The sequence below is a fragment of the Cornus florida genome, unplaced genomic scaffold, assembly GCF_030987335.1.
Source record: "Cornus florida cultivar Cherokee Brave unplaced genomic scaffold, ASM3098733v1 CherokeeBrave_3.0.0_Hap2_Chr10, whole genome shotgun sequence".
NCBI lineage: Eukaryota > Viridiplantae > Streptophyta > Magnoliopsida > Cornales > Cornaceae > Cornus > Cornus florida.
The window spans coordinates 78,834,079-78,847,204 of record NW_026775580.1 but is presented as its reverse complement, the minus strand read 5'-3'; the positions used below and the strand labels follow the sequence as shown (position 1 = coordinate 78,847,204).

General features: G+C 36.0%; 1 protein-coding gene across 1 annotated transcript; it reads right to left on the bottom strand.

The window, feature by feature from the left end:
* Positions 1 to 386: 386 nt before the first annotated feature.
* LOC132277919 (uncharacterized) lies at positions 387 to 3,443 on the bottom strand. The gene is made up of 3 exons (XM_059779758.1): positions 3,185 to 3,443; positions 1,494 to 3,067; positions 387 to 1,349 (listed from the first exon to the last, which is right to left on the bottom strand). Exons 1-3 carry the CDS (start codon positions 3,441 to 3,443, stop codon positions 387 to 389), a joined length of 2,796 nt encoding a protein of 931 aa, XP_059635741.1.
* Between the last annotated feature and the right edge of the window lie 9,683 nt (positions 3,444 to 13,126).

Below are 13,126 nucleotides of genomic sequence, written 5' to 3'. Positions count from 1 at the left end.
CATTCAGGGCAATAATCGTGTTGTATGAGAGCCTTGACATTCGGAATGGCTGATGGTGTACTCTCGGTAACCTTAGGCTGATTCCCTTCATCAACCTTCCTTTTGGGAGCCTGGCCGATCACATGACTACTTGGTATGAAAATATCATTGTCGACCTCCATGACTTCATCATCTGCTCCCTTTTTGGAAGATATGGTAGATGTTTGAGTGTCGGATGTGGCTGATTTTGGCTTTTTGTACATTGGTCGACCTATTCGCTTAAAGCCATTACCATATTCTTGCTTAATAGGATCAGCCAACTGAACCTTATCGACCGTCGTTGGCTGATTAAGATAATCAATGACCGGTCGATCTTGATTTACCACCAGCGGCTGATTATAATCCGGCTAACCTTCTGGCTGATTATAATTCAGCCAGCCTTCTGGCTTATCTTTGATCATTTTTTCAATGATCTCTATTAAAATTTTGTTTGAAGATTCGGCTTGGCCATTTGCTTGAGCATAGTATGGCGTAGAGGCTGACATATGAATATTCATGTTGTGGCCGAATTGTAGTACATCAGTTGCCCTAAATACTATTGCATTGTCTGAAACAAGTGTTTCTGGAATCCCAAATCTGTGGATAATGTTTTGTTCCATGAAATTAATCACTGTTTGCTGATCAACCGCTTTGCAAGCCTTGGCCTCAACCCATTTAGTAAAATAATATGTGGCAACAATCACCCAGTGATGGCCTTCGCTTGATGGTGGATTAATTTTACCAATAAGGTCAAGGCCCCAACTTCTGAATGGCCAAAGTTTGATTATAGGCTGTAATTCTTTTGCTGGTACATTTTGAATCGGCCCGTGTCTTTGACAAGCTTGACAACCTTTTGAGTAATCTATGCAATCTTTTCTCATTCTCAGCCAATAATATCCATACCTGCGAATCAGCCATCTCATTTTAATCCCAGCTTGGTGAGCCCCACAGCTGCCCTCATGTACCTCGGCCATAACCTGAAGTGATTCCTCCTTACTTATGCATTGTAGTAGGAGCCCATCTTCTAACCCTTTTCTGTATAGATCCCCATCTAGAAGCACAAAGTTGATCGCTTTTCTTTTAATACTTCTATCAGCCTTGATGTTTGGATTTTGAAGAAACATTATAAATGGTAACCTCCAGTCATCGTCGGCCAAATCTTCTACATCAATTGTCCAAGTATCAAACAACATAGTATTTCTCAATTCGGCCGATGGCAAAGATCTTCGTGTTATCTTTATCAACTGATCTTCTATTCCGGCTGGTACTCTTATTCCAGAGGCTGCTTGGGCCATGCTGTTGGCCTCCTTATTCTGCCCTCTCGGCCAGAACTTAAGTTGAACATTATCAAATTGATTAATTAATGAAGTGGCCAGAGAATGAAACGGCCTTAATTGCCAACTTAGGCACTTAAAATCTTCAGAAATTTGGCTAAGGACTAAGTTTGAATCTCCCAAAATCTTTACATCTCTAACAGCCATTTCAATTAAAATCTCCAGGCCGATTATAAGCGCTTCATATTCGGCCTGATTATTTGAACATTTAAAATCTAAAAAGAAAGAGAATGAAGCCTTTCTGCCAGCTGGCGAAATAATAACAATACCTGCTCCTGCTCCATCAACCGTGCTTGATCCATCAAACATCAAGATCCAAGGAGTTAAGAATATAGCTGATGACTCCAATTCATCATAAACCCATGGATCAATATCAGTTGAAGGATGATCGGCCAAAAAAGCAGCCAGAACACTTCCTTTTACTGATTTTTGTGGGACGTAAATAAAATTGAATTCCATCAAAGCCAAAGCCCACTTACCTATTCGGCCAGTGATCAATGGCCTTGATAGCATATACTTGATCACGTTAGTCTGACAAAGAATGTAAACATCAACAGGCCGCATGTATACTCTCAACTTCATGGCCGAATAGTACAAAGATAAACAAAGCTTCTCAATTGAGGAATATCTGCATTCTACATCAGTTAGGACTCTACTCAGGTAGTAGACAGCTTGCTCCTTTCCATGTTCATTGTCTTGTGCGAGCATACTACCAATTGATTCTTCTGCGGCCGATAAATAAAGCTTTAACGGCCACTTCTTTCTTGGAGGCATTACAACCGGGGGGTTTGCCAAATATTCTTTTATTTTATCAAAGGCCTTCTGATGGGATTCGTCCCAATGAAATTTCTCATGTGACTTTAATTTTACTAAAGTCGAAAAGACATGCACTCGGCCAGTATGGTTAGAAATAAATCTTCTAAGAAAACCTACCTGGCCGAGAAACCTTTGCACTTGTTTTTTGTTGGCTGGGGCCCTAGCATTTATAATAGCTTTGACCTTGTTCCGATCAACTTCAATACCTCGTTTGTGTACCAAGAACCCCAAGAAATTCCCGGCTGAAACTCCAAATGCACACTTCAATGGGTTCATTTTCAATTTGTGAATCTTCATCCTTTCAAAGGCCCTTTTCAAGTGTTCCAAATGCTGTCTCTTGGCCGATGATTTCACAACTACATCATCTATATAAATTTCCATGAATCGGCCAATCATATCATGAAAGATAGAATTCATTGCCCTTTGATAAGTAGCCCCGGCATTTTTTAGGCCAAATGGCATCACAATCCACTCAAAAGTACCAATTGACCCAGGACATCTAAAAGTCGTTTTATGAACATCCTCCTCGGCTAAATAGATTTGATTATAACCTGAATGGCCTTCCATAAAAGACAATATTTCATGCTTAGCGGCCGAATCAATAAGTTGATCGGCCACAGGCATTGGATATTCATCTTTTGGAGTGGCATTATTTAAATTGCGAAAATCCACACAAACTCTAAGTTTGCCATTCTTCTTCATTACAGGAACAACATTAGACAACCATTCAACATACCTAACTGTTCGAATAAATCCTGCCTTAAGAAGTCTCTCAATTTCTTCTTTAATTTTGAGCATTACTTCCGAAGACATCCTTCTTGGTGGTTGTTTATATGGCTGAAAATCTTTCTTGATCGGTAATCTATGTTTTACCAATTTTCTAGACAGGCCAGACATCTCTTCATAACTCGAAGCAAAGCAATCCTTATATTCATTTAATAATTTAATCAAATCGGCCTGGAATTTAGGCTCAAGCAAAGCACTAACAAATAATGGCCGATTGTCTTTTTTGGTACCAACATTTATTTCCAATAAAGGATCTTGCACCTCTGCTTTATTATCTTCCATCCTGGAAGGGGCTGACTCCAAATCTTCAAGTTGGATTGCATCCAGTTTTTCGAAACTTTCTTCAATTATATCGGCCGTGCTGGCCGATACCTCTTCATATAGTTGTTCTTCTTTGGCCAGTCTCTTCTCAGTCAGATATGCTTTCAGTCTTATGCAAGCAGCCCTGAAAGCTTGCCGCTTCTTTTCTTCATTGGTTTTGTGATCCATCAGTAACATCTTCAATGTCCTTGATGGTCGACCTGAAAATATCAATTTTCGGCCGAGCTGCTTCTGACAATAATTCTTTAATATCAGCATTAATTAAATTCTTCTTCATTGTTGCCGCTGCTGGTCGTCCCATCCTGTTAATGCCAACAAATTTTATAGGTACAACAGTTTCATCATAAAGTGCAGCCTCAGCCGAATACACCCTAGTTATAAAGGGTTTGTTATCGGCCTCAACAATTTTTACCTCATTTCCATCCCAAAAAATCAACATTTGATGCAAGGTTGATGGGATACACATGTTACGATGAATCCAATCTCGGCCTAAAAGGAGATTATAGGCCGCGGTTGAATCAATGATAAAGAAAGCCGTAAAGGATGTCTTACCGCCAATAGTAATTTCCAAAGGTAGAATACCTTTGGTGTTACTAGATCCTCCATTAAAACCACTGATGGCCACGTCGGTTGGAACTACATCGTCCATGGTTTTACCCAATTTCTTCAAAGTAATTGTTGGAATGACATTCACCACCGAACCATTGTCAACCAAAACCATATTGATTGGCTGACCCTCAATTCATACTTTAACATACAACGGCCTTAACTGCTGTGTCATGGACAAAGGTGGTTTTTCGAAAATGATTTTATCGGCCTTAGATGGCTGATCCTGAGAGATCAATCCTATCCCGGCCGATGAACTTGTCAAATCGTTCTTAATTTCTGAAGATTTAGCCTTTTCCTCCTGCTTGGCTGACTCAACATCCCTGTTCACCGTTGGTTCTATCCTTGCTTCAAACACAGAAGGCAAAACAAATACCATGTTACAATTTACCTTATCCGGGAGAGAACCAAAACGAATTCTGTACTTGGCCGCATGCTTTGGATCCTGGTCGGGCTGATCATCTTTTTCTTCATAAAAGCATGCCTTATTCTCAAATGATGTAGCGACCTCCATGTCTTCAGCCACCACTGGTTCATTTTTTCTTTCTAGTTAATCATGGTCGATCTTGTCTTCTTTCCTTTTGAGTTCTGCATTTTTCCTTTGTATCCTCCTTTTTTGGGTACGTGTAGGAGGCTGCTTAGGAAACTTTGGGTGACTTACTCGAGTCCATCTGCCATGGTTAACCAAAGGAGGTCTAACCGTTCTTACACGGCTAGATTCTTTTCCTTTTTGAACCCATATTTCTGACTGAATTGTTGGTTTCCTTTTGAAACTAGGATAAAAATGTTGTTCTGGCAAGACTCTATCGGCCACCGATGACTGAATGATTCTCACTGCCCTCGGCCCATTTTCTCTAAAGATTTCTTCGTGATTCTGTCTAGGCTGATGGCCTAACCTTTCATGGACACTGCGCTTTCTGGTTGATTGGAAATAGCCCCTCTTGTCCGAGTCATTCCTTCGGCCTTTGCAATTTGGACAACAACCATGGTTGATGAGGGCAATTTGAGCTTCTCTTAACTGAATTTCCAAGTCCTTAACTTTCTGCTCATCATTACTGGCCGATGAACTACCAAGAACTTTTGGTAATCTTTCCTGTCTACCATTATCAGCGGCTTTTTCAGTTGCCAGGCTGATTACATTGGTACTGACAATATTAGGAAATGGATCGCCATCGACCCCCATTACATCTGGCTTCTTTTCAGGGAATTTCAATACACCTTCATCGATAGATTTCTGCAATACATTTCTAAATACATAACAATTGTTAGTAGTATGATTCCATGAATTATGAAATTTGCAGAACTCTCTTCCTTTCAAATCATTGGTCGATGGTATATTGTGTCCTTTTGGCAAAACGATTTGTTTGTCGGCCAACAAATGATCAAAAATTTGTTCTGTTTTGGCCAAATCAAACGTATAAACCTTACCAGTATCAGCCATACCCTTCCTGGCCGATGAAGTCGATGGCTGAGTACCACTGGTGGATACATTTGATTTTGTTAAAGCGTCACATACATAAGGCTTCTTTAGAATGACTTCGGCTAAATTAGCTTCAAAATCTTCCTCTTCAACCACATCAGTTGAATAAACTTCATAGTTGGGGTCCCTATAGTACGTACCTTTAGAGGAATTTTTTCGTTCTTTCTCCTCTTTGAGAACCAACTTATACCTAGTAGCTTTCTCGGCCAGGTCATACATGTCACGAAATGGAACTCCTTCAAACCTCTTCCAAAGTTCAAAATCAAGGCCGTTCAAAGCCAAACAAATGTACTCCTGTTCTGGAAGAGGTACATGACATCTTAATCTTGCTCTCCTGAATCTTGTAATGAATGTCTCGACCGATTCACTAGGCAATTGACTTAGCCTGGATAAATCGGCCAGAGTAGGTTCTGTCTCCGTACGGTAGAACTGATTATGGAATAATTCCTCCATCTGTGGCCAATTAAAAACAGAGTTAGGAGGTAGACGAATATACCATGAAAAAGCTGCGCCTGTCAAAGAGTTAGGAAAAAGTCTCAATTTCAACCACGGGCTAACATTGGCCTCTCCACATTGAACCGTGAATCGGCCAATGTGTTCCACAGTCGATTGATTCCCCTCTCCACTAAAGGTTACAAAGTCAGGGACTTTATATCCTCTAGGGAACTCAACTTGGTCTACCACTTCTGGATAAGGAGTTCTATAAATTGGTCGGCCGGCACCTCTAAGTTCCAGGCCATATTCTTCTGTGAGTAAATCAGCTAATTGTCTTCTATCTAACATGACTTGAGGTGGCTGATTTAATATTGGTGGTACCTGATTAAAAACTGGCGGCTGATTAGCCGCTGGTTGATAGCAATTCGGCCAATCATGTGGCTGATTAGCCATATTCTGCCCCCCGAGCCCTACCTGTGGCGGCACATGAGTATACAGTGGGTTCGGTGGCCTCCACCTGATCTGATTGCTCCCCGAGTTCAAAGGCATCCGAGGAGGGTTTGGTGGAATTACCTGTGGCTGCGAACCTACTACTGGTGGCTGATTAGAACCTGCCAACGTAGGCTGAGGATAGCTTTCTGCCCAGGTGAGTAACGCATGAACCGGCTGACTTGATGTTGCACCTGGTTGGAGTGTCACTACTGGCGGCCATGGTTGTGATGTTTCAACGGCCCTCTCTGGCCGAGCAGCTTGTGATAGATTCGGCTGAGAAGCCGATTCCTGATTGTTGGAACTGCTAGCTTGAGTCGGCTTGTTCAAAATAAAGGCTGAGAGTTGGGACATATTTTCATGCAAGTCGTTGTAGTGTGCTTCCATCCTTCCCATTGCATCTACCAAGGAGCTAACCTGTGCCTGAAGTATGGCTAACTCATCAGTAGGACCTGCTGCAGAGTTCTCAGCCTGTGCCAGCTGATCGCCTTCCTCCAAATCTTCATCAGTAGCCACGGCCTTAGAATTTTTTGTGGGCCGCGGCATATTTGCCTCTTTTATAACACTCTATAGTGGTCCCACCGGGCGTGCCAAAACGTGTTCGCGCGGTTTTTGTTCCCTACGCCGGTCGATGGACTCTTCGCGGGCGTGCCAGAGTATTTGTACAAAATACCCAAAATATGTAATTGAACACCAGCCTATCCCTTTTTCCGATGGCTGACTCTCAGGCGATTGTGTGGGAGAGAGACTAGTAAGAACTCCCAGCAAGGTTCTTTTATGCCTTGTTTGTAGCAAGGACTTTTTAGAGTGTCTAAAGAAATGCAACGGCTGATGAATGTTTGAATGGATGGAATGGCCGAGTGAAGACAGGCGGCAAGAACTTAATCGATCGCCGGCCAAACGTGATGGCGAGAACTTAATCAATCGCCATCAGCCAAACACAATGGCAAGAATTTAATCGATCGCCACTGAAACGTGATAGCAAGAATTTAATCAATTGCCATCAGCCAAGTAATGACAAGAATTCAATCAATTGTCACTACGATTCAATGGCAAGAATTTAATCAATTGCCATTGAATTGAAAGCCTAACTAAAATTGCATAATTAAAATTGGCATAATTGAAATTGAAAGAAAGTAAATGGCTGAATCGAAATAGTTGACAATGATCTAATCAATTGCCATTAAATTGAAATAAAGAAATTGATAGGAAAATGACGTAGAGTCAATTGAAAACATTTTTAGTTGAAATGCATATTTTGTGGTGGTGCTGGACGGATTGGAAATGGAATACAATACTTCTATTTATAGAAGTTCTATCTCAACTTATTTTCCTAATTAATTGCTAGAAAATCTCTTTGCTCCTTGATTTTCTTCACTTTATTACTCAAACTAAACCACGTTCCAGTATCTTTTGCGTCTCTTCTCTTCTTGTTTCAATAGGAAAGTCCTTGCTGAAATCTCTCCTTGATCCAGTCAAATGCAAGTTGTCGAATTGTTGCTGAAAAGTTGCTAAAGAAGTTACTGGAAAGTTGCTAATTTTTAGCAACTTCTTTCCTTATACTTGGTCACCGTTTCTTCCCTTAAATTGCCCAAAAGCCATTTATCGCTTTTATATTCATGACGCGGCTGCCTTTTGCATTTTTCCTTGTTCCATCCGACTAGAATTCCTATAAAATAGGAATTCAGTTGTCTGATTTCCTTAAAACTTTAGTCTTTCCTTTCCTGTTGATAACCCAACTTGAATAAAGTCAAATGTTTGTTGCTATATTTTAGCAACTGCCTTGTTAATGAAGTGGCTGAGTAACTTTCTCCAATACTTGCTCCTGATATTTCTTAACTGGCTGATTCCCTTGACGCCATGTTAAAAATACTTATCAGCTTTTCATTGATCCACGTCATCGCTGAGATGGCTGCCAAGTTTTGGTGCCAACACTTAAATTCCCAAAAAAAATTCAGACTTTACTTTCTCCTTTTTTAATTTTTTTTGTTTCCTTTTCAAAGGAACTTGGAGAGGAAATATCAGAGACTATATTTGGTACCTGTTGGTAGCCGCTCTATGAATTTTCTGGTTATTTTCGTGCTTGTGCATTGTAAAATCATCTTATTATACTAATTTTGGTATAAGAGCCATCCTGCAACATCATTTTGGTATTAGATTTATCTCAACATTTCACAAAAATGATTGTATATGTTCCAAATATTAGCCTGATCAATATCGCTATCCAATCTCAAAAGGTATGTGTTGAGTTCAACTTGCAAATGGGAAGCGAGTTGATGTTACTTATGACACAAAAGAAAAATAAAAAGGTTCAGTAGAAGAATGGCATTTAATACAAAAGCAATTAATCCACACACATGGTCGAATCCTTCCTACTACATTCCATAAAATTATTGTCGCTGCATAAAATCCCACACTTCTCCATATTTATACAGTATTTGTGTGCAAGACAAAGCTAGACAAACTTGTTTGAGAATTTTACATGCTTTTACATTCCTTAATCCAGACAGCATAATCAGACACCGATCAGAACTTTCATTGCCGCAATAAAATTACTTTATCCGCCAGTCACTAAAGTGTTTCCTGTTAAAGTGGAGAGAATTTTTTATATTTTTTTCAATAGTTCAAACAAGCGCATGCACAATCATTATATTACCCCCTAACAGGGCTCATGCAGTCAACCAGAGGAGATGTCATACCATCTGAACTAATGCCCATTGGTACAAGTGGGGGAAATTTAGGTACATCGGGTATAAAAAATATTCTTACATGTATACTCATCTCAAGTCTCAACAAACCAAAACATTCAAATAATAAAAGAAAAATTAAGAATTTTATATCAATTATTCAAAAGAAATTTAAATGAACTAAATTCAGAAAATGAGAAACAACAGTATGGATGGAAAAGATACAAAGCACTACTATATACCATTCTCTAGTTCTGTTTGGTTAGACAGAAAATTTGATGGAAAATGAAAGTGAAAGAAAGTGAAGTGAAAAAAAAAAACCAAGTTTTTATCATGCATGTGGTTAACAGTAAATATTTTGAAGAAAGTTGTAAGAAAATATTATTTTATTAGTTTGGATAGCATGAAAATAATTCTACTTACCGAAAATACCCTTATAATTTTAAATAGTAAAAAAAAAAAAAAATTATGTTTGATAAATATTATTTATACTTCTAAAGGACTCAGAATACTGAGATAGAACACTATACATATTGGCTCTGCATGTGTATTAAAACTGATCATTATCATGAAAAAAATGTGACAAGCAAAAAGTATTATTTGGTTCCTGTGATCCTACAGGGGGCTTACATAATTCAATGATTGAGATTGTACAATTGCAATTGCACAGTGGAACTGACATGATCCAATGACTGAGATTGCACAATGGTGGATGTATACCGGTGCTTAGAACTCCCCTCCTTCTATTTTGCTCTATGAACTACAATAGCAATTTCATTTTCTAATTTAAATAGCTGGTCTCAAACTAAAGTCATCGCCTCACCTGATACCTCTAGTAGTTCAAAAAATGTCAACAGAATGATAGAAACACAAAAACAAACCTCTCCTTCAGGGACTTTGACAAATGTTGGCTCCTCGGTGAAGTCATCAGAGTAAACAACTTTTGCATATCCCATACAAGTTCTAAGAGGAAGGCACAAATGGCAAAAATTAGAAACATTTCAGCAGTGGACAACAACACAGCAACTTGTGGTTAAATAAAAATAGGTAGATGTAACTAAAAATAATTTAGTTTTTTTATTATTATTAGGTAAAAATAACTAATAATTAAGTTGTTTCAACACAAAAACTAATGGAAAATAGAACAATCAGACACTTGCATGTAGGAACCATCACGCCCTGTAGGACAATCAGACTGGCAGGAAGGGCACCAAACCATCTCTTTAACGTTATGAATATTAACAATCAAACTGAATGAAATTTAGTATTAGTAGTCCTTAAAAGCAATAAAAAGAAAACAAAAGGAAAAAGACAAAATTCTTTCCACCATTTCATTTACAGTGTGGTGTTGGTTATCAAACTTATTTTTATTTTTAGGTAGTGACAGTGAGACCAGAATTCTCTCAGGTGACACTGATTTTCGCTTGTGCATTGTAAACAGTTTTGTGTCATATCAATAATAAGGTAATAATGATTGTAGATGCACAAGCAGTCGGCAATAAGTAAAGAACCAGTGAGGATATGATCCAGTGATATTATGACACTACTCTAGAAGAAAGATAATTGCAAAAAAAAAAAAAAAAAAAAAAAGGATTAGAGAAGACTAGTCTAAAGTAATGTAATTTAATTATGAAAGAATAAAAAAGAACTGACTTAAAAGAGTTGGACGAATACAATCGGTAAAACTATAACATTTGTGTGAGTCACGTGACAATGAGGGTACGGTATAATTGTTGGATGTGATGTGATGGTGAGCCGTATCACGTACAAGGTCCTGTCCCGGGTACCAGACAATGAAATAATTTTACTGTGGTGCCAAATATTAAAAAACAAAAAACATTGCATTGAAACAAGGAAAAACCAAATACCAAGTATAAAAAACCCTAGTTTTCCGATTGGTACGGATACACCGTACTTTATGGAACAGATGGAGAGGGAGAGAGAGCAATCATCGGTGCGAGTCTATGAAACAGGACTCGAGAGGCCTTTGGATGGAAGCGTAGAATCAAAATCTCCAAGAGATGGTACATAAGGTCAGATATACGGGTATGTAGTCTCTCTCTCGGATAAGGATTCTCTCTATCTGACTAAATTTTTTGGGACAGCTGTCCGCACCTCATTGGACCATGTCACATTCCGTATCTCGGGACCCAAGTTCTAACCCTAATAACTTTCAAAAAAAAAAAAAAAAAAAAAAAATTCCAACCCTATTTTTATAATTGAATAAGGACAGCAAATCCATTTATAGCAACCCCTCTTTTCAAAGGAACCACCATCTGCCATCTCTCTCTTATGCCCACACCTAACTAACGAACTCATTTTTAAAAAACAAATTTAAAAAAACAAAACAACAACAACAACAAATCTTTGTTCTCCCTCACATTCCCTCCGAAACATCTTTTCCTTCAAACTTGATTTAAACCCAAAATCTTTATCAGATTTGAGGAAAGGGAAGCTAGTAGCATAATTTCATAACAACAATAGAATTATATTTTATGAATAAAAAGATGATATACAGTAATTTTGCATGTCCACGTCAGATTTTCATAAAATTTTTTCTATGTCCCGTTAGACTTTCATAAAATTTCATTAATTTGGAAAACTTGGTTTTAACTTTATTCGTTTTTCCTTTGACCACAAAACTCCATTTTTATAGAATTATCCCTATATAATTTTCTTTCTTTTTTATTGCTAAAACAAATAATATTATGGGAATTGATTATTTATTTTTTTTTTAAAATTATATATTATATATATATATATATATATATATATATATATATATGCTATATATCAATATATGGTCTATGGATTCACGTTCAATTCCTATAAAGCAAATAGTAAAATAACTTACCAATTAAAATTAAATAGAAAATTATTTCATTGAAATTCTTTATTCTATTTGTTTCAAATTATTTATAAATAAAAAAATAAAATAATTTACAGAATAATAAAATAAGTTACCAATTAAAAAAAATCTTATAAATTACCAATTAAAATAAATTCTATTATGCTCCGATTCTTCAAGTTAAAACAACTTTACTTTTTATATTTTATTATATTTATATCTCTTTCCTAAATATAAAAATAGATTTAAATCTTTCCAAATACTAAAATAAATTACCAATTAAAATTAGGTAATTGTTTAATTAAAAATTTATTTAATGATTTAAAACATCTTGATAAAATAAATGAGAATTGATAAATTATCAATCAATATGTTAAGATGTTTCAAATCATTTATAGATAAAATAATAAAATAATTTACCAAATAATAAAATAAGTTACCCATTAATATAAATCCGATAAGTTACCAAACAAAATAAATTATCAATTAAAATTAGGTAATTGTTTAAATAGATAATTGTTTATTTGAAATTCAATCAAGATGTTTCAAATCATTTATAAACAAAATAATAAAATAATTTACCAAATAATAAAATGAGTTACTAATTAAAATAAATCCTATAAGTTACCTATTAAAATAATTCCTATTATGCTCAGAGTCTTGAAGATTAAAACAACTTTACTTCTTCTATTTTATTCTATTTCAAACTCTTTCCTAAATATAAATATAGATCTAATTATTTTCAAATAATAAAATAAATTGCCAATTAAAATTAGGTAATTGTTTAAATGAAAGATTTATTTAATGATTTGAAACATTTTGAAAAAATAAAAGAAGATTAATAAATTACCAATCAAGATGTTTCAAATCATTTATAAATAAAATAATAAAATAATTTACGAAATAATAAAATAAGTTACAAATGAAAATAAATCCAATAAGTTACCAATTAAAATAAAAAGTTACCAAATAAAATTAAATAAGTATTTGTTGAATTGAAATTCAATCAAGATGTTTCAAATCATTAAATAAATTACAAATTAAAATGAAATAGGTAATTGTTTAATTGAAATTCAATCAGAATATATGTTTCAAAACATTTATAGATAAAATAATAAAATAATTTACCAAATAATAAAATAAGTTACCAATTAAAATAAATCATATAAGTTACCAATTAAAATAATTCCTATTATGCTCGGAATTCTTCAAGGTTTAAACAATTTTACTTTTTCTATTTTATTCTATTTCTAACTTTTTCCTAAATAATAAATTAAAATAAGAGAGTTTTTATAAAACTATTAGA